This window comes from Staurois parvus, unplaced genomic scaffold (genome assembly GCF_062004578.1).
Source record: "Staurois parvus isolate SC_StPar_1 unplaced genomic scaffold, SC_StPar_1.0 ptg000086l, whole genome shotgun sequence".
Lineage (NCBI taxonomy): Eukaryota > Metazoa > Chordata > Amphibia > Anura > Ranidae > Staurois > Staurois parvus.
The window spans coordinates 12529626-12556014 of record NW_028317882.1 but is presented as its reverse complement, the minus strand read 5'-3'; the positions used below and the strand labels follow the sequence as shown (position 1 = coordinate 12556014).

Here is a 26389-nt window from a genome sequence, read left to right as displayed (position 1 = left end):
TCACTGATTGGCTGTCTTCACTACACAGTGACTGTCCTCACCGTGCATGGCTCATTGACTGGCTGTCCTCACTGCACACTGACTGGTTGTCTTCACTGCACACTGACTGTCCTCACCGTGTATTGCTCACTGACTGGCTGTCCTCACCACACACTGCTCTGACTGGCTGTACTCACCGCACACTGCTCACTGCTCTGGCTGTCCTCACCGCACACTGCTCTGGCTGTCCTCACCGCACACTGCACACTGACTGGCTGTCCTCACTGCACACTGCTCACTGACTAGCTGTCTTCATTGCACAGTGATTGTCCTCACCGTGCATCGCTCACTGACTGGCTGTCCTCTCCACACACTGCTCACTGACTGGCTGTTTTCACTGCACACTATTCACTGATTGGCTGCCTTCACTACACAGTGACTGTCCTCACCGCACATGGCTCACTGACTGGCTGTCCTCACCACACACTGCTCACTGACTGGCTGTCCTCACCATGCATCGCTCATTGGCTGGCTGTCCTGAGCACACACTGCTCTGACTGGCTGTCCTCACCGCACACTGCTCACTGACTGGCTGTCTTCATTGCACAGTAACTGTCCTCACCGTGCATTGCTCACTCACTGGCTGTCCTCACCACACACTGCTCACTGACTGGCTGTCTTCATTGCAGAGTGACTGTCCTTACTGCGCATCCCTCACTGACTGGCTGTCCTCACCATACACTGCTTACTGACTGGCTGTCCTCACCACACACTGCTCATTGACTGGCTGTCCACACTGCACACTGCTCACTGATTGGCTGTCTTCACTGCACACTGCTCACTGACCGGCTGTTCTCACCACACACTGCTCACTGACTGGCTGTCCTCACCGCACACTGCTCACTGACTGGCTGTCCTCATTGGACAATGCTCACTGACTGGCTGTCCTCACCGCACACTGCTCACTGACTGGCTGTCCTCACCACACACTGCTCATTGATTGACTGTCCTCACCACACACTGCTCACTGGCTGGCTGTCTTTACTGCACAGTGACTGTCTTCACTGCACATCGGTCACAGACTGGCTGTCCTCACTACACACTGCTCACTTACTGGCTGTCTTCACTGCACAGTGACTGTCCTCACCGCACAACGCTCACAGACTGGCAGTCCTCACCGCACACTGCTCACTGACTGGCTGTCCTCACCGCACACTGCTCACTGACTGGCTGTCCTCACCGCACACTGCTCACTGACTGGCTGTCCTCACCGCACGCTGCTCACTGACTGACTGTCCTAACAGCACACTGCTCACTGACTGGCTGTCTTCACTGCACAGTGACTGTCTTCACCGCACAACGCTCACAGACTGGCAGTCCTCACCGCACACTGCTCACTGACTGGCTGTCCTCACCGCACACTGCTCACTGACTGGCTGTCCTCACCGCACACTGCTCACTGACTGACTGTCCTAACAGCACACTGCTCACTGACTGGCTGTCTTCACTGCACAGTGACTGTCCTCACCGCGCAACGCTCACAGACTGGCAGTCCTCACCACACACTGCTCACTGCCTGGCTGTCCTTACCGCACACTGCTCACTGACTGGCTGTCTTCACTGCAGTGACTGTCTTCACCGCACATCGCTCACAGACTACCTGTCCTCACTGCACACTGACTGGCTGTCCTCACCGCACACTGCTCACTGACTGATTGTCCTCACCACACACTGCTCACTGACTGGCTGTCCTCACCGCACACTGCTCACTGCCTGGCTGTCCTCACCGCACACTGCTCACTGACTGGCTGTCTTCACTGCAGTGACTGTCTTCACCGCACATCGCTCACAGACTACCTGTCCTCACTGCACACTGACTGGCTGTCCTCACCGCACACTGCTCACTGACTGGCTGTCCTCACCGCACACTGCTCACTGACTGGCTGTCCTCACCGCACACTGCTCACTGACTGGCTGTGGGAGCGCTAAAAGTCCATGTGTTAGGGGGCACAAATGACTTGCCTTGCTGGGCACACTGACAACCCATGCTATCCCACTGTGCTTATCGGGTTATCGAGCAAGTAGTGCTTGATTTTTGTAAAGGAGGGGGGTTGCTGACATATAATGCTCATACGTCTTGGGAGGGGGGTGTAGTTTGGCACCTCTGCGCCGGGCACTAGGTAAGGTTGTCCTGGCATTGCACGGTGGGATATTTTAGGTGGGCCTGTACATCTCTGACAATAGCATGGTCCAGGAAATGGTTGGGTGTAGGCCCCCATTAGTGGCAGTGAGGGAACATGAGCCCCGGCCCTGTGCTGTACGCTCCAGTTTTCTCTATCATTCTCTCCCACTCACATCTCTCCCCGTATCCCCTTATCGCAATTCTCCTCATTTGCCACAGCCTATAAATAATCACACACAGCTATGAGTCACAGTCCCCCGTGTCAGCCCCCTCCCCGCACACTATACCTCACCGAGCTCTCAGCCTCTTCCACACAGTGCCTGTGGAACAAGTCGTGCCTGAAGCATCCTTGCCACCAACCTAGTGCCCAATGCCCCGTGTATAGACACAACATAAAGAAGCCCACACACCGCCGTCCACCTCTACCCTCTAGAACGTTCCACCCTGAGAGCTCGGTGCGTACCTCCAGGTACACAGCTCCCCTTCTCCCGCTATCTCCCACCACCACCACCTCCCCTGCCCGCAGCCTGGCGAGAGTCACGTGTGCCGGGTGGGCGGGGCCTCCTCTCCGAGCTTCATTCATAAATCCTGAGGCCGGTGACTGAGCCGCAGCTCGGAGCGGGAGGTGACGAATCGAGCGCAGGAAGGCCACGCCAGGCAGGAGGGCATCGGTGGCCGTCGCAGGGTGTGCACGGGATCCGGTAGGTTGGAGGTGGCCAATCCTTGTATTGGTGATGGGGAGCACTGGCTGCTAAAAATCCGCATTTCCTCTGTGCCAGCGGGGCTTTTTTTGGGCATAGCATCCGTGAGGCTGGGATCCGGACTCATTAACATACGGAGGTTTACTGGCTGATCACCTAGGGGAGAGCGGGGACCAAGGCCGCCCTGGGAGGACTGATTGTCAGCCTGGGGTGGACGGTGAGCCGAGCAGGTAGGTGGGGCATGTCCCTGCCCAGGGATGCTGCCCTATAGCATTTGCTTAAATATTAAACACAAAAGTATCCTGTGAGCACTCCATTGATTTGCTCTCTCCTCTCATGGAGATCTGCTGTATACTGGTACAGATATGGAATATTGTCCTCACTTTCCAATTGAAAACTGTCCTGTATTCAGTGTGTGATCTCCTTCATACATATTTACAAAAAAAGTATCCTGTGAGCACTCCATTGATTTGATCTCCCCCCTAATGGAGATCTGCTGTATACTGGTACAGATATGGAATATTGTCCTCACTTTCCAATTGACAGCTGTCATGTATTCAGTGTGTGATCTCCTTAATACATATGTACAAAAAAGCAACTTGTGAACACTCCATTGATTTGATCTCCCCCCTAATGGAGATCTGCTGTATACTGGTACAGATATGGAATATTGTCCTCACTTTCCAATTGACAGCTGTCATGTATTCAGTGTGTGATCTCCTTAATACATATGTACAAAAAAGCAACTTGTGTGCACTCCATTGATTTGATCTTCCCTCTAATGGAGATCTGCTGTATACTGTTACATATATGGAATATTGTCCTCACTTTCCAATTGACAACTGTCCTGTATTCAGTGTGTGATCTCCTTAATACATATTTACAAAAAAGCAACTTGTTAACCCATCCATTGATTTGCTCTCTTCCCTGATGGAGATCTCCTGTATACTGGTACATATATGGAATATTGTCCTCACTTTCTAATTGACAGCTGTCATGTATTCAGTGTGTGATCTCCTTAATACATATTTACAAAAAAGTATCCTGTGAGCACTCCATTGATTTGCTCTTCCCTCTAATGGAGATCTGCTGTATACTGTTACATATATGGAATATTGTCCTCACTTTCCAATTGAAAACTGTCCTGTATTCAGTGTGTGATCTCCTTAATACATATTTACAAAAAAGCAACTTGTGAACACTCCATTGATTTGCTCTCTTCCCTGATGGAGATCTGCTGTATACTGGTACAGATATGGAATATTGTCCTCACTTTCCAATTGACAGCTGTCATGTATTCAGTGTGTGATCTCCTTAATACATATTTACAAAAAAACAACTTGTGAACACTTCATTGATTTACTCTCCTCTAATGGAGATCTGCTGTATACTGTTACATATATGGAATATTGTCCTCACTTTCCAGTTGACATCTGTGATGTATCTAGTATATGAAGTATGAGATTTTTTAAATACATAATAACAAAAACAAACAACAAAAAACTAACATGAGCACCTCGTTGATTGATCTTCCTCTAATTCTTTATGTATGCCTGTATGTTGATATGTATCTGGCAATATGATCCTCACTTTCTTTGACATCTGTCATGTATAATCATGTCATGTTCTTCCTTTGCATTAAAAGAAAAAAACTAACCTGTGAGCACTGTAGTGGTTTGATCTTGCTGTATACTGTTACAGGTTATGCATCTAGCACTACTGTCCTCACTTTCCAATTGATATCTGTCATGCAGCCAGTATGTGATCTTCTTTTGCTTAAAGATTTACAAAAAAAGTAACCTGTGCAAGTGTTTACACACTGTTAATGCCTATTAGTGATTGTCTGCATCCTTCTTAGAATGATGTATATGTTAAACCTGCCGAAAATGGCTGGTTCTGCTTCTTATAGTACCTCTTGAAAATGCAGGACCTAATCTGACCATCTGATGCTCTGTTTGTTTTGATCTCTTGCGCACTCGAGACAATGGGGGGAAATGATCAAAACTGGAGCAGGCAGAATCTGGAGCAGCTGTGCATAGCAACCAATCAGAGTCTAGCTTCAGCTTGTTCCGAAAATGAAAGGTTGAAGCTGATTGGTTGCCATGCACATATGCTACAGTTTTGATAAATTCCTCTCATTGGATTCCTCCAAACTTGTGGTAGTTAAGTGATCATATTTAGCATGTGGTTAAGCATTGGTAGGTTATGGTGATCACATACTCTTCAATTTTATTATCTGACCAATGTGTGATCCAATCAAAACATTTGAATGCGCAAACAATTGAATAGCCAGAACTTCCCTTCCAGTTGATTTAGACATGATATAGACCAGATTTGATCAAACACTCACCCAGGGTAGAAAATTAACAGTCATTTTGCATTGATTGGCAGCACTGAGATACTTTGTTCTTGAATATTATTGTATTTGGATTGATCATATTATGAGATTGCATAGTGGAAACAGAGATGTGATCAATATTTTACATTGATCTTCCAACTATCAAGCAATATCCACTTTACCATGTGTGGCACATTGATCAAATGAGTCAAAAGAGATTGACTGTAAAAAAAAATTGATCATTATTCAAGGCGTATGTGGCCATCATTAGAAAGATAAAAGTGGTTCTAAAGGTATTCCCTGCATTAAGGTAAAAAATGTCATAGTAAGTGTGTTGTCCCCTCATCTTGCTATATACTTACCTGAGTCCTCTAACGATCCAGCACTGTGCCCATCTGCAGCCAACTCTGCTCTCTCTCTTCCCGCAGGCACTGCGGCATCAGCAGGAGCCATTGGCTCCTGCTGCTGTCAATCAAATCCTGTGGGGCATCAGCGGGTGACGGGGCTGAGTCGCGCTGTGTGTGTCAATCTACACACACAGCCCAGCTCTGGATTGAGCCCGCAGGTGTGCTGCTCCCATAAGAAGTGGCATCCTATGGTGTCACACCAAGAAGAGGAGGAGCCTAGAGTGCTGGCAGGGGACCCGAGAAGAGGAGGATCGGGGCTGCTCTATACAATACCATTGCACAGAGAAGAGAAGTATAACATGTTTATTAAAAAAAATATATGGAAGCCTTTACAATCACATTCATGTGTGACTGCTTTATGTGTGAGCCACACTTTGTCAGTGGAGCTCAGCAGAGCTTATTTCATTTCTTCTAAAAATGATGTAATTGCATAATTTAGCCATTCTCAACCAGGGTTCTTCTGGACCTCTCATTTTTTGGTGCCTGCATGGCTCTACAGCCAACGCCACCTGTCAGAGCCAGAAGATGTGACTTTGGGGACCTTTCTAGCTGTCTATAATGGTGGTGATTGGACCACAACTATAATGGTGGCCATGCACAGAACGATTTTGTATATGATTGTATTTTCAATAGATTTACTCTCTGAACAGAAATAATTTCGGAAGATCAAAAAGATTGTTAAATGCATTATACACTTTAAGATCTTATCACATTATCTACTGTCCTACGATTGTATTTTCTGTCAGAATTGATCAGAATAATTTAGATTAAATTGTTTGGCTTTACTCTAAATCGATCAATGACACAGTTTGTGTCTTTTGATAATTCGTAGATTCAGTCATAATATCAATGTTGTGAAAAATGGTTTGATCGCCTTGTTATATGTATGGCCACCATAGAGGGATATTCTTCCAACTGACCACCAATGTAATTTTTTCCAAAAATCCCTCACGAATTGGTATTAGCAGGGGTTCTTAAAGACCAAGAAATAATTTCTAGACCCCTTTCACACGGGCTGTTAGATTTCAGCTTTTAGCTGAGGTTAGAGGTACTTGCTTACCGCAACTAAATGCAGGCAATGCATCCCTATGGCTCCATTCACACACTGCGTTTAGCAACATTTTCATAACATACGGTTTTATGCTTTTAGGAAAAATAAAGTTGACTGCGTCCAGGAGTGATGAACCGCAGCTATCTGTACATAAACTCAGTTAATCGCAGTACAAAGAAAAAATAAGTAAGTAATAAGTTGCATTAGAAAAGGCAAGAATTTACTACCACAGCTAAATGCAGCCGCATGTAAACTCACATAAATGCAGACAAACGCAATGTATAAACGCAAGTGATCTCTGTGCCAGGAGTGTTGGAATTTCAAAATAAAAAAACCTGCATTTACAAGCAGCATGACAACCGCCCGTGTGAAAGAGGCCTTAGAGATCCTAGGTGGTAAAAAAGGTTGAGAAATTGATTACATTGGTTTAATGTTCCCTCTGTCTTACCATTCACTATTTCATCTTCTGTAACACACCCTACCTTTCTGTTTCTGCAGGTGTCAGATCATGAGCAATGAGTCACCTCCATGGGAGAATATAACTGACAGCTCCACGGTGAGAAAAATTGCAGTATGACAGGAATCTAGAGATATAGGCAATAATCGTATACGAACATTGAGGAGTACATTTATCTACCAGCAGGCATTCAGCTCTAGGTACTAGTGAAACTGCCAGCAAATAAAGCAAATTTTGTTAAGTGATATATAAATTGACTATATTTTATTTATGATTATATTTATATATATATATATATATATATATATATATATATATATAGCCTGTGTTAACAAAAAATACCAAAAACTGCTGACATGCTTTTGGAAAAAAACTAAGTGAGTGGCAGTCATATTATTTTCAGTACTTAGTCATTGACCTGCAACAAGCATGCAACAAATGCAATCAGAACTACTAATGTGCTTACTGGTCCCAGGTCAGTCTATTGAATCCATTAGATCAACCATTCTCAGAAGGGGGGGGGGGGGCTCGCAGAACAAACCCAGCCCATAAGAAGAAGTCTCCAATAGTGTAGTGTTTATTGATTCAGTATTAATCAAAAACAGATGAATGCACTTACATCAAAAAAATTCCAAGATGGCCACCGGCTGTTCAGAGAAGCCGTGCGGAATGTGGTCAACGCTAGGGGACACCTATGATCTTAGCGTCATTGAGTGCTTTCTTTATATTTGGTCCATTCTATACTGCTCACTATATATGGCTACGATTTATACTATTTATTGCATTTTATTGTTACTTTTAGCGCTGCATAGTTTATTGTCTACATGTTACAATATGATGACGCAATCTCTTTACAATCAACTTTACCAAAAAATATGTAATAATGAGGAACCACCTAATCTTTCCAATTAGTTTGTGTCTTATCAGATAGGCCCTTGCACTGCATAGTTGTTGGTAGATCTAAAGAAGATTATACAATCAAATTGTAAGGCGTGTGGTGCGCCTAAAGCTGGCCATACATGGGTGATTTTTTTTTTTTTTTCATTCAGCCAAAAGGCTGAATGAAAAAAACGTACCCGATTCCCCATCCACACATTCGATGCAGATGCCGGAATCCTCCCACCACGTATTTGTATCCTGACAGCGGGACTCCCTCACCTTCAATATACAATTAATTGGCTGCAAGTGCTGATCGACTGAACATCTTCCAGCAGGACCATTCATGAGAAGCTTTTTATGAACAGGCATAGCCATAGATGGATCAAAATTCAGCCGATTTCTGCTGAACTGGCTGAATTTCGATCCATGTATGTCCAGCATAACCTGTTGCCGACAACCGTGCGCAAATATGTGGCCTTTTGGTGGCTGGGTCTTGATGCCGAGCGGCCGCATATTTGCATAGCAAAAGTAAACAAATATGTGCCGAGAGTGCTCCCTGGGTGCATCCACCACATTTACAGGTTCCTGACCGGGACCTTTCTGATCATGTGACTGCTGTGACAGCCAATCACGGCAATCACATAACCCTAAACCCTACCCCATCACAAACTCCTTAAGGGGTCAGGAGGCGCCAAGGGGTTAAGCTTTCTCCAGAAGTTGCTAGGGGTTTCTTAAGCTGTGGCTGATTCACCTCCCATTTGATGGTGCCTGCATATCTTTGGGAACATTGCCACTTGAGGAGCCAGCTGCATGAACACAATTATGTAATGTAGGGAGCATTTTTCCCACTGACCACCAATAAAGTGGCTTTAACAGGGGTCCCCAAGAGTAGTAGATAATTATTTTTGGAAGCCTTTGCCATTACCGCCAATTTCTGCTGTCTTATGTAGGTTTAGGAAATTACAGCAAACATCTGAACAAACTACAGGTTACATGTCCAAATTTTACTTCCTCTACTGCTAATATATCCATTCCAATGTCTTTACGTTATTTCTTTTTCAAATTTTACTGGACAAACTCTCAAACTGGACCTTAGCCACTTTTTTAGATTGTTATTAGAGTAGGTACAGGTTAAAATATGTTAGGTATCTATTTATCACAGTGACCTACTTAGGGAGATTTTTCCCAACTTCCTGTCCATGTGACACCAAGAAAAGAAGCAGGAGTAGTGGCTGTCAGTAGAGTAGCAAAGCACAGATCGCATTAAACTTTGTCAAAAGTACTAACCCTTATTCTTCTGTCTTTTTTTTTTTTTCCCCCATTTTGGATATTGTCTTGGCAGGAAGGAAGGGCAATCTCTACAATAGGTACATAAACAACAATAAAAGCATGAGACAGGCTGTCATGATAGTGATAATGTCACAGCTACCTTTACAAGGTAATATTTGGGTCTTCAAGGACTTTTGGTCCACATAAAGTGGATTTTTATCCCTTGTGACTGTAGAAGAATATATTTTCAATTAAACGGTTTGTGCCCAGAGTTCATTTTAAGTGCTAACCCTTCCCAACTGTACTAAAGTCTGTACCCATTCTTGGTTTGGAGCAAAACCAATTATTATTATTATTATACAGGATTTATATAGCGCCAACAGTTTGAGCAGCGCTTTACAATATAAGGGAGAAAGTACAATGACAATACATTTCAGTACAGAAGGAATAGGAGGGCCCTGCTCGTGGAGCTTACAATCTAAAGGATGATTTGGGTATAATGAGTCTTATATCTAGATGAGACTTAAAGTGGTTCTAAAGGCAGAAGGTTTTTGTTTCCCTTTGTCTGCAATCAGGTAAAAAACCTTCTGCAAGCAGCCCCTGCCCCCCCCCCCCCCCCCTTATACTTACTTGAGCCCGAACTGGATTCAGCGATGTGCACAAGAGCAAAGGCTCTTTCTGCTCTCCCTCTGCTCATTGGATTAGGCACAGCAGCAGCACATCCAGTGTGGGGGGGGGGGGGGTTTATTTACTAACACTGGTTTACTGGAATCTGGTGCATGGCAGCCAATCAGCTTCCAACCTCAGCTTGTTCAATTAATCTTTAGCGAATAAACATGTAAGCTGCTTGGTTTCTATGTAGAGGTGCATGTGATTCTGAGTGAACCAGCTATAGTAAATAAACCCCACTGTGTCTTATGGATACAGAGGAGCCTTGGGAGCAAGAACGCAGAAGAGCACCCAGAGCAAGTGACTTGCTAAGGGGGCACTTGGCAGGAGGGAGGGACCAGGAGCGCCTGCAGGGGACCCAAGAAGAGGAGGATTGGGGCTGCTGTGTGCAAAACCATTGCACAGAGTAAGTATGACATGTTTGTTATTTAAAAAAAAAAATCTTACCCTCTACAATCACTTTAAGCAACTCATAGAGGAGTCTTTTTTTTTTTTTTTTCTTTCATTCAACCAGCAGGTTGAACAAAAAAAATAACTTAATTCCCCCATCCACACATTCGAGGCGATGAAGGAATCCTCCCCACTGAGTCATTGTATTCTGACAGCAGGGAGACTTCCCTCACCTTCAGAATACACTGATCAGCGCCGCTGTCTATAGCTGATGGTGCTGACAAAGCAGGGAGAATCTGACAGGCTTGTTGTAAAGGTGAATAAATTAAAAATTATTATAAAGGCGCCAAAGTGAAAAAATATGTATAATATGAAGCTGCCCCTAGTAGGGTGAATAACCACATTTATGCAAACTAATAATTTTAGATAGACAGGCGCTACATATATAATGTGCATATATATAAGAAGTTTTTCTCACAACATGCCCCTAAACCAAACCATAAAATTTGTATTGCACCTATAGTGGGTGCTATATTTTCCACTTACTATGCAAAAAACAGGTAGCTGGTAACTTCTGTACAACTAACCTCCCCATACTTGGATCGAAATTCAGCCTGTCCCTACTAAATTTCGGTTCCATGTATGGTCGGTTATATGTTTGCTGTATTAACTATAGGAACATTAAAATTGCGTTTGCTGGTGTGCACTGTAAAGTAAATAAAGCCAATGCACCGATTTCAATACATCACATTTTGTACCAGTTTTTTTTTTTCGTTAATAACTTTTGAAATGTTAAAATGACAGAGCATTGAGATATGGTGTAGTGTGTCTCAACACACTGTGGTGAGTTGTAATGAAAACAAATAGTGCATTCCCTACTTTTTTTTCAGCACATACCTCCACATTGTGGGGTGAATTGAAGACATAGGACACAAGGCAATTTGTCTGGTCTATGCAGTGGGTTGTGTTGGGTAAGGTTGACCAGCACAGTGTAATGTCTCTTGCACATGGGCGTTCCGCATGTCCGTTTCTCATCTGTCCGTTTATGGATGAAAAACAGACCCCCATGTATTTCTATGGCCTTGCGTATGTAAACAGATCTTTTTACATTTGTTAATGTCCGCATCTGTTAACATGCGTTTTTTTTGAACAGAAGAAAACCCTAATTTTTCTTCCACAAAAAAAAAACGGAGTGGATGTAAAAGGACCAAAAGCAGATGAAAAACTGATGTAAATGGATGAAAAATGGATGTAAACTCATCTGTTTTTTTTTTTTGAAAAAACGTGACTGAACTGAAGAAAAAAAAACGGAACGCCCGTGTAAAAGGACCCTAACACAACACATTATAGTGTGAGCAGGCCCCTTGGAATTTGTTTTTCCTTTTACAATAGATTTGTTAAACTTCCTTTGGACCTGGTCAAAGGAGAATGGAATCTCTGTAAATAAATTGTTCATGCTGCTAGACAGAGGGTTGCATGGGGCAGACTTTAGCAAGGTACAGTTGTGCTCAAAAGTTTGCACACCCTGTTAGAAATCATGAAATTCTGGCATTGGTATTGAACATGACTGATCCTGCCAAAAAAACTGTCTTTTACTGAAAGATAGTGATCATATGAAACCATTTATTATCACAGTTGTTTCACTCCTTTTTAATTCATAGCGATAACAGAAATCACCCAAATGGCCCAGATCAAAAGTTGACACACACACACACAGGTTAATTGGCCTTGGTACAGAAAACAAGGTGATGTACAAAGGTTAATTGCCCACATCTGTAGCTATTTAGATTGCAGTTAGTGTATGTGTATAAATAGTCAATGAATTTGTTACCTATCACGTGGATGTGCTGAGCAGCTAAATACTGAGCCATGGGGAGCAGTAAAGAACTGTTAAAAGACCTGCGTAGTAAAGTAATGGGACTTTATAAAGATGGAAAAGCATATAAAAAGATATCCAAAGCCCGGCTACAAAATGCCTGACAACACCTTGACACGCCTCACTGGGTCTTTTTGTGACATTAACACAGTAAGGGCTGCTTTCTGATGACCATGCAGCTCATTTCTGTTCAAGTATCGTTGTATTGTGTTCCTTAAAAACAACCACACCATCTTTTTCCAGAGCAGCCTGTAAGGCTGGCTATACACTATAAAATTTTCTGCCCAATTTCCTTTAGATTTACCTTCAACTCTGTAGTGCAAGAGCCAGCCTAACTGGATAAAATTGAAAGTGTTGTTAGGTTTGACCTCCTATTATATGGTTTTTGGTAAATCTAAACCAAAAATCTCAAGAAAATTGTGTAATGCATGGCCAGCCTAACTCTCCTGAGGTTAACTGTGGGTTTTTCTTTGTATCCTGAGCAATTCTTCTGGTAGTTATCGCTTCTATCTTTTTTGGTCTTCTTGGTCTACCTTAGCTTGGCTTAGTATTAAGAGATCCCCAAATTTTACATGATTGAACAGTACTGACTGGCATATTCAAGGCTTTGGATTTTTTTTTTGTATCCTTTTCCATTTTTATAAAGTTTGATTTTCTTGTTACGCAGGTCTTTTTGACAGTTCTTTTCTGCTCATCATATCCTTAAAGAGTTTTTTTGGCATGATCAGTCATATTTTTAATATCAATGCCACAAATTCACCATTTCTGCCAGGGTATGCAAAGTTTTGATCACAACTGTAGGTGATACTACATATAATAGTAATAAATAGGTATTTCCATTTTAGTTCTTTGTATATATCTTTATACTTTATTTATCAAGTTCTGCATTATTGTGTGCTAGATTTTTAAATTTTGTTTTGCTTGAAAACAAAACCTTAGCTCATTTCACTAGGAACATTGATCTCTTTCATTGTTATTAAATGTACATACATTATTTATAGAATATTGATGGAGCATAGATATAAATAGCCTGTTCATTTTTCTATTCCTTACCTAGTGTAATCACAGTAACTTCTAAATGGCATATTCAGTGCGATTTTATTTGCTGCGTATAAGCCGTTTTAAAATGCATATGATGCACTGTGGTGTTGATTTACTAAAGGCTGTTCACTGTGCAAGGGGATTTTTCCTTAGCTTAGTGAATGCGATTAAAATTTACATTTAAAAAAAAATACCCAATCACATGCAAGGAAAATTAAAAAATATGTTTTTCCTTGAACATGATTGTATGCTGGCAGTTAGCAGAATTTTACCTCATTCTTATAGCTAAGGCAAAATTCCCTTTCAACGTGAACAGCCTATTTGCCTTTAGTAAATTAACTCCATTGCGTACCACTAACCAGCAAAACCCCAACTGATGTATGCATGTGAAAGTCTTCAAGTGTCATTAACCGGTTCCCAAGTGCGCTATAGCCGAAGGACGGGTTGTGTAATCCTGAGACGACGTCCATGGACATCATTCCAGAACACGCCCTCCTGCGAAGCGCGCACCCAGCTCTGCCTGTGATCGCTGTGTCCTATGGACACAGCTGATCATGTGATACAGTAAACTGCCAATTACGGTAGCCTTTTACCACGTGATCAGCTGTGTCCAATGACACAGCAGATCACCGGGTAAATACAGTTGCCGGTTATCGGCTGCACTTTCCTCACACTGTCACAGCGTGAAGAAAGTACTGCAGAGAACTCGCAACTGTCAGCGAAGAGATGGGCAATGATGATCAGTGCCACCCACCTGTGCCCTGCAGTGCTGTGCAGCATCACCAGTGCCTCCTATCAGTGCTCATCAGTGCTGCCTATTGGTGCCACCTCATCAGTGCCCATCATTGCTGCCTATCAGTGCAGCTTCATCAACGCACATCAGTGATGGAGAAAAATTACCTGTTTGAAAAATTTTATAATAGAAACAAAGAAACTTTTTTTTCACATTTTTTGCTTGTTTTTTTGTTTATAGCGCAAAAAATAAAACACCCAGCGGAGAGTAAATACCACCAAAAGAAAGCTCTATTTGTGTGAAAAAAATGATGAAAATGTAATATTGGTACAGTGTTGCATGACCGCACAATTTTCATTCAAAGTGTGACAGCGCTGAAAGCTGAAAATTGTCCAGGGCAGGAAGGGGGTGAAAGTGTCCGGTAGGCAAGTGGTTAAGCAGGGTGGCATAGCTTCCTGTGATCCTAATCTTGTGTAGTGATTAAAGTTAATCAGGGTTCTGTACTAAAAACTGGCATTTCAATAAGCTTTTTCTCAAGGTCGTGTGGTTACATACACTATGGGGTTTACTTACTAAAGCTTGTTCACTCAGAATCTTGTGCGCATGGAAACCAATCAGCTTCCAGGTTTTATTGCTAAAGCGTAATTGAACAAGCTGAAGTTAGAAGCTGATTGGCTACCATGCACAGCTGCACCAGATTCCGAGTTTCCAGCTTTAGTAAATCACTCCCTGTGTGTTACTATACAGTTATTGTATATCCAGACATAAATGTTTGGCAGATAGAAATCAGTTAATTGTGAAAGCGTAGAACAATACTAGCACACATCTGTGCTTCTGTTCATGTTTGGAGCTGCCTATACTGTGTATATATAAGATCTAAGAGGCTACAGAACTAGATAGGTTTAATGGGAGGTTTATTACATTCATTTCACCTCTTCACAAAGGTAAAAAACTGTGATTTAGGATAATGACATCCAGGATGAGGAAAAGCATATTGTAGTAAACCTACAGGTTTAAAATATAGGCTGCTATTGCTGACCACTTTGTGAAAAAGTTGGTTGACTGATGTTCTGAAACTCCAACCAGGAACAAATATGCAGCAAATGAAGGCAAAATCTGCCTACTTGGGCCTCTTGCACACTTTAGGTGCAAATGAAAGCCCCAGGGACATTATCCAGCCTCAACGCTGGCTGCCTTCTTATATTCCAGGCATTTGTCCCTAAATGCATACTGCCCTAAACATTAGTATTGCTTGGGGTACCGCCCAGCCGCAGCAGCTGTCAGCCTTTCATAGGGGTTGATTTACTAAAACTCCAGAGTGCAAAATCTGGTGCAGTTCTGCAAGGAAACCAATCGGCTTCCAGGTTTTTTGTCAAAGCTTAATTGAACAAGCTGAAGTTAGAAGTGGATTGGCTACCATGCACATCTACACCAGATTTTGTACTCCTAAAGGTTTAATAAATCCCCCCGCAAGAGTTTAAAGGATTGCCTTTGGAAATATATATCATGTTCCATACATTTTTAGGGTGGAATATGTAACATTTTCCTTCAGCTCTCAGCCCCTATCCCCCCCCCCCTTCCTGTGACAACGGGTCGGGGATCTTCTCCCTGCACCCGCAGTCACAATTTAACCCCTTCATGCTGGCGCCTCCCAGCCCTTTTAGAGTTTCAGGAGGCGGGGCGGGGTTTAGGGTCATGTAATCACCGTCATGGCGGTCACATGATCGGGAAAGGTCTCGATCGAAAGGAGATCGGGACCTTTTCGTGAGTACCGGACATGTGTGCTGGGAGCGCGCAGGGCGTGCGCTATTGGCACATATGTCCTTTTTTAATAGAACGCAAATGTTTGGCAGCTTGTCGTCTAGGCCCAGACGCCAAGAGGCGTGAAGAGGTTAAAAGAAACTCAACCAGGTTGGCAGAGCCCCGCATTCTCAAAGTTCTGTGAATAGTTGAACTACAACTACCATCAGCCAGCTTAAAGTTCTCAATGAACTAGCAGGGTGCTGGCGGTTGCTAGATAGTAGATTATTATTATTATTATACAGGATTTATATAGTGCTGACAGTTTGCTCAGCGCTTTTCAATATAGTGGGAGACAATACAGCAACAATACAGTTCAATACAAGAGGGAAAGGAAGGCCCTGATCCTTGGAGCTTACAATCTAAGAGGGACGGGAGTTCATTGAGTTTTCCTGTCATTGTGTAACTGCTTGCTCGAACGAGGTACGAGCAGACAGCTTACATTGACAGTCTGCAGGAGCCCTGCATTGCACCCATGATCGGCTGATACATCAAAGGTCCACAGCTCTCAGGGTTTTTTTTAGTTAGTTCTGGTGGGTTATGTATGAAGGCATCCTCCAGAGACAAATGTTAACATTCACAGATCTTCCAGTATCCTATCCTACAGGGCACTTATACCCCCTTCCTGCCCAAGCCAATTTCCAGATTTCAGTGCTGTTGCACTTTAAATGACAATTGCGCGATCATGCAACACTGTACCCATATGACATTTGTATCATTTTTTTGTGACAGAGCGTTATTTTGGTGGTATTTAATCACCTTTTATTTTTCTTAAACAAACCAAAAACCACTGAAAATTTTGAAAAATAAAACGGTTTTTCTTAGTTTTTGTTATAAAACTTTGTAAATAAGTGATTTTTCTCCTTCACCGATGTGCGCTAATGAGGCTGCACTGATGGGCACTGTTAGATGGCACTGTTAGGCAGCACTGTTGGACAGCACTGACAGGCACTGATATGTGGCATTGATATGCACTGGTAGGCACTGAAATGTGGCATTGATGGGGCATGGATGAGCACTGACAGCTGGCATTGATGGACACTGACAGGTGGCACTGCTGGGGCTACACAGATAATCAGGGCACACTGATCATCAGTGCCCTGATGATCAGTGTAGATATCCCCTCTGAGGGATGCCGATTACCGGCATTCCTCTCCTCTTGAGCTGTCAGCGTGACAGCTCGTGAGAAGAGAAATGCAGATAACCGGCATTTCCCTATTTACATGCGATCAGCTGTGATTGGACACAGCTGATTACATGACCGAGCCAACATCTTCGGCTCTTTCCATTGATCGGTGATTCGCTGTGTCTGAGGGACACAGCGCACCGCCGATCGCCACGCTGCATGCTCCCGGAGTTGCGCATTCACGGTTATCATGGCAGGACGTCATATGACGTCCTCCCAGAAAGAGAGAACCGCCTTGCACCCGTAATTGTACTATATGGTGGGCGGGAGGCGGTTAAAAATACAAAATAAAGCATTAGCATTGAGAGTGACACAAAAAGTGTAATTGACTATGGACTGAGTTGTCTGCCAACGTGAACAGTTATCAATGTGGTGGATGCTTTCACACAATATACTCCAGAGCACTAAGCTCAGAAACACTTGAATGACCATGAGAGCTGAGACAAGCTCCTCCTGGGTTTTCCAGCTTGCAGTGAATTGCTGTTCTCATTAGAACTAAGTAATATGGGTGGTTAGAGAGCATGGAACAAGGCCTTGTGTGTTATGGGTATGACATTCACACATGACAGCTATTTAAAAGGCACTCTACTGCCAAACAAACTATATGCTTTGCCCAAAAGTCTGCCTTTATTCATATGTCTGAGTAACCAAGATCTTTTGTTGAAATAGTAATGATAAAAAAGCTAAAGCATGTGGTGACAGCATAGTGACAAAATAGCTAACACAGTCTTCACTATAAGCAAATAAATAAAGCTGGGCGCATGGGCCTCTGTGAAAATAGCTGCAGGCATTTCTTCTTAGAAATTTCTGAAATTCACATATAGTCACACAAACACATAAAAACTCCAAATGTGCTTGCAATTTGTATATAAACCCAAGAACAAAAATGGAATATAGTGCAGCTTGCCAGTCCTTAGCTGTGATGGCTTTAGGTATGTTTCCCAAGATCTATTCCTGTCCTAGGGCGAGAATGCTCAGTCACCATACTGTGTGTATGGAGGAGCAACATTGTCATACTCAGTCAGACAGTGGGGGAGATTCACTAAAGCTGGAGCATGCAAAATCTGGTTCTGCATTGCATAGAAACCAACCAGCTTCCAGATTTTATTGTCGGAACGTAGCTGAACAAGCTAAAGTTGGAAGCTGATTGGCTACCATGCAAAGCTGCACCAGTCTGTGTACTTTTCAGGTTTCCAGTTTTAGTACATCTCCCCATTGTGTTAGGAGTACATGACACCTTGCATTCTCTTCAACTCCATAATAGAAGACGGGAGGGGTTCTGTAGTTCCAAAACAACCTGGGCAGAGCTTAAAAGACTGTAGAATGAACAAGGTTTGTACTGACTTTCTGTCAGGATCAACATGTATATCTTAATTGTACAGTACAGGACACAGACATGATACTTCTAGACCACAGGTGTCAAAGTGGCGGCCCTCCAGCTGTTGCCAAACTACAAGTCCCATGACGCATTGCAAGATTGACAGTTACAAGCATGACTCCCAAAGGCAGAGGCATGATGTGACTTGTAGTTTCACAACAGCTGGAGGGCCGCCAGGTTGACACTCCTGTTCTAGACCATGGGCTATAGGCTGTTACCATTAGGTGATTGGACACTGGTAATATAACAAAACACTTTTAAGGGTATATTTAACTGACCAAAAAAGGAAGGTTCATGGTTTGGGTTTGGTCACTACAAACTGCAACATTTATTTGCTGATATGTCAGCTGTCCACTTCTCTATGGTTTAGTTGGATGCGGTCCATGAAATACACGATAACTAACAAAGAAATCAAGCTTTCCCTATATCATAGACATTGTGACCAGCAATTCATATTTTCCACTGTACAATAGAACTATAACCTTTTTAGTAAACTTTTTTGGATGGGTAAAGTTTTTTTTCCAAAAAGTCAACTTAGGTTGGGTATGCATTATATAAATTTTCCTTTATATTTACCAAAACCATATACAGGTGAAACTCAAAAATTTAGAATATCGTGCAAAAGTTCATTTATTTCAGTAATGCAACTTAAAAGGTGAAATATATGAGATAGACTCATTACATGCAACGCAAGATAGTTCAAGCCGTGATTTGTCATAATTGTGATGATTATGGCTTACAGCTCATGAAAACCCCAAATCCACAATCTCAGAAAATTAGAATATTGTGAAAAGGTGCAATATTCTAGGCTCAAAGTGTCCCACTCTAATCAGCTAATTAAGCCATAACACCTGCAAAGGGTTCCTGAGCCTTTAAGTGGTCTCTCAGTCTGGTTCAGTAGGAATCACAATCATGGGAAAGACTGCTGTCCTGACAGTAGTGCAGAAAACCATCATTGACACCCTCCATAAGGAGGGAAAGCCTCAAAAGGTAATTGCAAAAGAAGTTGGATGTTCCCAAAGTGCTGTATCAAAGCACATTAATAGAAAGTTATGTGGAAGGGAAAAGTGTGGAAGAAAAAGGTGCACAAGCAGCAGGGATGACTACAGCCTGGAGAGGATTGTCAGGAAAAGGCCATTCAAAAGCGTTGGGGACTTTCACAAGGAGTGGACTGAGGCTGGAGTCAGTGCATCAAGAGCCACCACACACAGATGGATCCTGGACATGGGCTTCAAATGTCGTATTCCTCTTGTCAAGCCACTCCTGAACAACAAACAACGTCAGAAGCGTCTTACCTGGGCTAAAGAAAAACAGACCTGGTCTGTTGCTCAGTGGTCCAAAGTCCTCTTTTCTGATGAGAGCAACTTTTGCATCTCATTTGGAAACCAAGGACCCAGAGTATGGAGGAAGAATGGAGAGGCACACACTGCAAGATGCTTGAAGTCCAGTGTGAAGTTTCCACAGTCTGTGTTGATTTGTGGAGCCATGTCATCTGCTGGTGTTGGTCCACTGTGCTTCATTAAGTCCAGGGTCAATGCAGCTGTCTCCTAGGAGATTTTGGAGCACTTCATGCTTCCTTCCGCAGACGAGCTTTATGGAGATGCTGACTTCATTTTCCAGCAGGACTTGGCACCTGCCCCCACTGCCAAAAGCACCAAAACCTGGTTCAATGACCATGGGATTACTGCGCTTGATTGGCCAGCAAACTCGCCTGACCTGAACCCCATAGAGAATCGATGGGGCATTGCCAAGAGAAAGATGAGAGACATGAGACCGAACAATGCAGAAGAGCTGAAGGCCGCTATTGAAGCATCCTGGTCTTCCATAACACCTCAGCAGTGCCACAGGCCGATAGCTTCCATGCCACACCGCATTGCAGCAGTAATTGCTGCAAAAGGGGCCCAAACCAAAGTACTGAGTACATATGCATGCTTATACTTTTCAGAGGTCCGATATTGTTCTATGTACAATCCTTGTTTTATTGATTGCATGTAATATTCTCATTTTCTGAGATTGTGGATTTGGGGTTTTCATGAGCTGTAAGCCATAATCATCACAATTATGACAAATCACGGCTTGAACTATCTTGCTTTGCATGTAATGAGTCTATCTCATATATTAGTTTCACCTTTTAAGTTGCATTACTGAAATAAATGAACTTTTGCATGCTATTCTAATTTTCGAGTTTCACCTGTAATATGAGGTCACACCTAAACACTTTCAACCTTTACACTACATATTTGATGGTAAATCTAAAGGACATTGAATAAGAAATTTGTATAATGCATGGTCAGTCTTGCCAATTACTATGTAGACCTCTATCTCTACCAAAACGTAAACCTTAAAATGCCTACAGAGAGCTTGCATGTTCTTCATCCAGGTATTATGGCACACCTTTATACCCATTCCTTTTTGTTGATAACCTGGTGATTTTTAAACCTTCTCTTACAATACAAGAGAATAATTCCCAAGTACAACAACTAAAGTCTCCAGGATGTGTTTATATGGAAAACTTAATTGGGGAAAAAAAAAACTTGATCACAATTGCAGTGTTTGCTGCTTAATAGCAGCTAACCGATTGGTTTCAGTTCAGTTTACTGCTGAGCCCAGGAAACATTTTGTTTCACAGTAGTATATCACTGTTTGTATTCTTTAAAGGGGAGTTCCACCCAAAAGTGGAAGCTCTGCTTATCTGCCTCCCCAACCTCCGCTGGCATTTGGTATCCGTTGGGGGGAGCAGGTACCTGGTTTTGATACATTTCCACTCCCACTTCCGGCTCAGTTTGTCAGGGCTTCCCTTAGTCAAGATGGCAGGGGGGCAGAACCCCTCTTTAAATACTGTGGAGTTTATTTAATAAAGCTGGAGTGCAAAATCAGGCTCACTGCTGCATAGAAAGCAACCAGCTTCTAATCTCATCTTGTTCAGTTAAGCTTTGGCAATAAAACCTGGAAGCTGATTGGTTTCTATGCAGACGTGTGTCTGATTTTGCACTCTCCAGCTTTAGTAAATAATCCCCTGTATATTTAATGCTTCCATTGAAGTAATAGGGGCAATAGCACAAGCCTTTTCTACCTCCAAGGAAAATGAGCTAAGCTTTTTTTTTTTTTTTTTTTTTTTTTTTGAAAAGCAAAGAACATTAACCCTAAAAAATGTATTTCAAATAAGATTCAGAAATGGATAGTAGGATTCAATGCAAAACCAATTTATCATTTTATGCTTAATGCCGATTTCCAGGTATGACTTGTATTGCATAGTTACATTGGTCCAGCCTGGACCAATGTATGTTTGCAAATTCCATACTTGTGGGACAACCGAGGAAGAGAAGAATTGCTGTAACAGTCTCTTCTACTACAGTGATTACTTGGGTCTTCTGGGTCCTGTACCAGGTGGCTGCCCTGCAGCATAGTAATCACAGGAGGCCACTTGCTTGGCACAGCTATTCAGAGCACACTTTGCATTTTTCTCAATAAATGCAAAACATTTTCTGACTGGATGAGCAGTCCCATGACAATACAATTTCAACCTTGTCCAATTAAAGAGAGCTTTCCATTTGCTGAATAAAAATACAAGGCATTCTCTGACCGACAGCCATGCCAAGCAGGCAGCCCAAGCAAGTTGCACCAATGTAACTATGAAATACAAACCATTCATAAATGTTTTGCTTTAAACACAATACTAAAAAAAAAATGAGGTGAGCTATAAATATCCTCACAAAGAATTTTGGGAGGTATAGATTCCCTGCTTGAGCAATTGAGCTTTGACGTGACGCATTCGGCATCCAAATGTTAGAAGTCTAGTGATAGTGAAGCATAGCACGATTTTTAGAATATGGAAAGGTACATGTATAAGATGAAGATAACAATGAAGAAGTGTGTTTACTGCAGAAAGTGACATTATGCCATATAAACCTGCAGGCTGCTCCGGCTGCACCAAGTCATGATGGGTACGTCTTGCTCTTGGTCCTTTTGTCTATCTTCATTGGAGGAACACTGCTCTTACTTACCGGGGTCCTGATCCTTTGTAGACGCTGCTGTGATTCACATCTCAGGCTTTCAAGGTAAAAACCTTTGTAACAAATTTCCCCAAATCCTACCTATAATTTTTTTTTTTTTTTTTACAATTTTCCTTTGTACTGCACTTTTTTTTTTTTTAGACCCAGTGATGATGCAGAGAAAACAAATACTTCCTATGTAGATGAGTCACAGCCAACACATGGTAAGGAGATTTCTTATTGTGAACCTTTTTTCCAATAGATACATATATCATCAAATGTCCCTCGCCCCTCACAGATATCACCATCCGAGTAGAAGATGCAGAATCACTGTCCACCTCAGGTCTACGCGATGGAGAGTCAGAAAAGTTTTTGTGCACTGCATCCAGTGGTCGTAGAGTTTCATTCAATGAAGGAGCCTTATGTGGGCAAGAAAGAAGAGAACGTGAACGGGGAAGAAGGTAAGTGAAGAGGAAAAAAAAAAAGTAGCTAGGTAAATGAGGCCAGTATGGAAAGACTGTGTAAAGCCAATTATCTTCTGGCTGCTATACTCTTTCAGGTACACTTTGACAGAAGGAGATTTTCACTATCTGAAGAATGCACGGCTGACTCTCCCTCCGCTTCCCTCCCTACCACCAACCGCTTTGCACATTCTGACCATACATGAAAGCGAAGGCGGGGAAAGTAGCAGCAGTGGAGGAGCATCTGAAACACATCCCACATCTCCCAGCAAGTCCAACATCTCCATATATCAGGTATAGTTTTTTTAACCTTAAAACATATGACCCATCTTTCTTATAATTTCATATCTTAAAACATGCGGTTTTTCCTTATTAGCCTCCTCGAAGTCCTCCTACTCCACTTACTCGACTCTCACTCAGTTTAACATCTGCACTTCCTGGAGATGCATACAACTCTGTGGCAGATACAAGCTTTATGGAAACTCCAACCCATAGTCCTGCCTCTCCAAGACAAAGCCCAGACAAAATTAGGGTGAGTAACGAGTGGAAATAGTGGGAATATGCTGAGAAACAGACAAATAGAATATAGGGTTATCATAGGTGCACCAGTTTCACACCATCCCTTCCTTCCCCAGTTTGACCACAGCAGTCATCTCCCTCCGGGTGGTGCCAGCTCTGATGTGGGTACCACCCGAAGTCATGGTGCAGTACTCCATTTCTTCAGCCGTCTACGGCGTCATGCAAGCTTGGAAGGAGCAAGCCCCTACCTAAAAATCAAGAAATGGAAACTGGGCAGTGTGCAGAGAGCAAGCAGCTTAGACACCAGAGGTGAGGGGGAGGATTGACCTGGATGCACAAGATGAAACACAAGGAGTCTGTTACCCCAGCTATAAAGGAGGGTAAACTGGATTATATATATAAACTGATGGGAGGATTGTCATTTAGTTGAGTGAGGGGAGGGAAAAGCAATATATAAGTAAAGACTGCATTTTATTCAGTCCACGCTAATCATGGTGTTTCAGTTTTGGGTTAAACTGGTGTGATGTTTATTACCTACAGATTTTCTATATGTCACAGGATTTCAGTGGCAAGAATTCAATGTTATATCTTATCTTTGCCACCCTGGTGAATGAAGTCCCACTCCTCCTCCTGCATTATAAATAATATAAAATCAGTTAAAAGATTAGATAGGGATACCCCATGGAGTGGAACTGGCATTTTAAGTATACTTCTAATTGTGAATCCGAGAGATATAAGATTCAGCCTGTCACCACCTATCAAGGCTGAAATATCAAGGGGTATGCTTTAATACTTATTAGAATAAAAATTAAATCTATCAATCACTAACATTTTTCTTTGTACTTCTGAATATTTGTACAGGAAGTCTGCTGCACGTAGAGAATCTCTCTACAATTACCATCTCAAATATTTCCTGCTCTAAAATTAATTTTTAAAATGTCATGGATATTTTTAAAGCACTGTTCACAGTTTTTTGATATGGGATCATACAATAACTATCTTGGGATCATTGGTGTTAGACAGGTATGCTCTAAGACATCCATCTACCATTGTATTCATAGGAGGGGACAGGAAGGCTAGTTAAATTTTGTAAACAAGCTGCATATCCAAGAGAGGAATGTGCATTTAAAAGAAGATATAGTAACAATAGACAAACTGGAAAATGATCAGACTAATGTAGTTATGCAGAAATCAGTCAATAGCTTCTAACATACTATATGCTTTCTTTTCATAGGTTCACCAAAACGGCATCAGTTCCAGCGCCAGCGAGCAGCCAGTGAAAGTGCTGAGCGTGATGACATTATACAGTACATAGCACATACCCAAGACTCTGTTTTTGCATCAAATCAAGGATCATATATACCACAACATGGAACACCATCACACTCTCTCGGCAGGTATTCTTCTGTTGCCCAGTCCACATCTTTCCAGACACACCTCCCAACAAATGTTTTATAATCCCTTTTTTCTCTTTGCCTACTGCTAAAAAAAATAGGAGGGGATCATTTAAATTCAGTGTTTCCCATTTGGTTTACAGGTTAGATCATGGGGAAGATGGATCATTGGCTGATGTGGGAAGCACAGAACAGGGCCAGCTCCCTTCCCAGTGTGACATTTGGAGCCTACGTGCATCATTAGAGCTTTGTGCCTCAGATCAAAGTAGTAGCAACAATGACCGGGACTCTGTTCGTAGTGATGCAGAAAGTGTGAGCTCCTTAAGTGGACTTCCTAGCCTACCCTCCCAGGATCTACCAGATGGTAGGCCTGGGAAGGGAACAGAGCCAGAGACTGGATCCCGAAAGCTCCTGCAGATGGACAGTGGCTATGCTTCGATTGAAGCCCCCTGCCGGCCACCAGAAGAATCAGGCAGTCCTCATAGGGACAAGACTGCTTCAGAAAAGCGCCTTTTTTTCACTCATGCTGGGCGTAAAGGGACAGTATTTGAAAGTCTGGAGGGGCGTTTATATGAACAAGGTGCTGCAGGTGGAGAGGAAGAAACATGGTTTCCCCACCACACTCAAGCAATCAGTCCACAAGATGCTATTACTAGACGAGACTTTAGCATTGATGAAAAGACAGATGCACTGTTTAATGAGTTCCTTAGGCATGATCCACAGTATGATGATTCTCCTGTGCGCATAAAGCATCGGTCACGAGCGCACTTGCGTAAACAATGGCAGAGGACAAAACAGTACAGTGATCCAGGTATCCGGTTTCCCCCTGCTTTAGACAGACATCGTGCTTCCCCATTACGCAGAGGAGACAGCACTAGCTACCTTCCTGACACACGCTATCACAGTACGTTACCACGTATTGCAAGCACTACAGATGAGGAAGGAGCAGACAGCTGTCCACTTAGCCCGGCTTCAATAACACCTGAAGACAAAATTCAGGCCATTGAAGAAGAACCATATGAACATGGGCCTGCTCCTGAAGAGCCCAGACCTCCAACAGAAAACCCAGATCAAGACTATGGTTATGGCCCTCAAACAACGGAGCTGCTGGATAAGATTGGAGCAGGGCTGGAGGAAAGATTGTATCCAGTTGTGCAGAGGACAGCACGCAGCCCTGAGAGGCTCTGCACAGTGGCACATATCTCACCCGATCACAGCCCTGTGTAGTAGCAACATCAAGTCTCCAGCAGTTATCTAGGACCGTTAGGTGGGATTTAAAGACTGAGCGCAAATGTGCAACCCACTGTTCCTGGATAGCACAGTGCCAAATAATACCCCATGTGGCACGCTGTTATTTTACCCACTGCCACTTTATGTGCCATATGAACACATGCATGACTGTAAATACAGGCAACACATGTACACCGCACTCCAACATACAGCATGGACATACACACTGCATTAATCACAATACCTGTACAATTATCTTCCAAGCAATATAAAGTTTCTTCCTGAAGGCCCTTGGCAACTTTGCGTCAGGGAAAGGAGGGGGGGGGGGGGGGGGGGGGGGCAAAGTGTGGATCAACTGGCTTTCAATGTGGTTGCTGCAGATCTACGGCTCCCCATCCAAAACAGGACTTAAAGGCACAAGGGATGTTCGGGGTCTATTCCCAGTGTGTGATGTTTA

At 42.9% G+C, this 26389-nt stretch overlaps 1 protein-coding gene and 1 long non-coding RNA gene across 2 annotated transcripts in view; one reads left to right on the top strand and one right to left on the bottom strand.

Annotated features, from left to right (window-relative positions):
- LOC149468539 (uncharacterized) overlaps window positions 1-2598 on the bottom strand; it is a 37387-nt gene extending 34789 nt beyond the window's left edge. Inside the window, exon 1 of the long non-coding RNA XR_016311702.1 lies at window positions 2454-2598. This is a non-coding gene — a long non-coding RNA (uncharacterized LOC149468539). The remainder of the gene's footprint in view (window positions 1-2453) is intronic.
- CBARP (CACN subunit beta associated regulatory protein) lies at window positions 2496-26218 on the top strand. The gene is made up of 10 exons (XM_089670078.1): window positions 2496-2862; window positions 7157-7214; window positions 22252-22394; window positions 22491-22552; window positions 22627-22789; window positions 22888-23083; window positions 23166-23321; window positions 23425-23617; window positions 24543-24705; window positions 24846-26218. The coding sequence occupies exons 2-10, from the start codon at window positions 7167-7169 to the stop codon at window positions 25927-25929; spliced, it is 2208 nt and encodes a 735-aa protein (XP_089526204.1). The 5' UTR covers window positions 2496-2862; window positions 7157-7166; the 3' UTR covers window positions 25930-26218.
- Window positions 26219-26389: the final 171 nt, after the last annotated feature.

What these genes read in the sequence shown, in the direction of transcription:
- CBARP (XM_089670078.1), top strand. Translation starts at nt 7,167, where the DNA reads ATGAGCAATGAGTCACCTCCATGGGAGAATATAACTGACAGCTCCACG. An exon ending in GAACGTGAACGGGGAAGAAG is followed by an intron (nt 22,790 to 22,887) that starts GTAAGTGAAGAG and finishes ATACTCTTTCAG; the next exon opens with GTACACTTTGACAGAAGGAG. An exon ending in AAAGCCCAGACAAAATTAGG is followed by an intron (nt 23,322 to 23,424) that starts GTGAGTAACGAG and finishes TTCCTTCCCCAG; the next exon opens with TTTGACCACAGCAGTCATCT.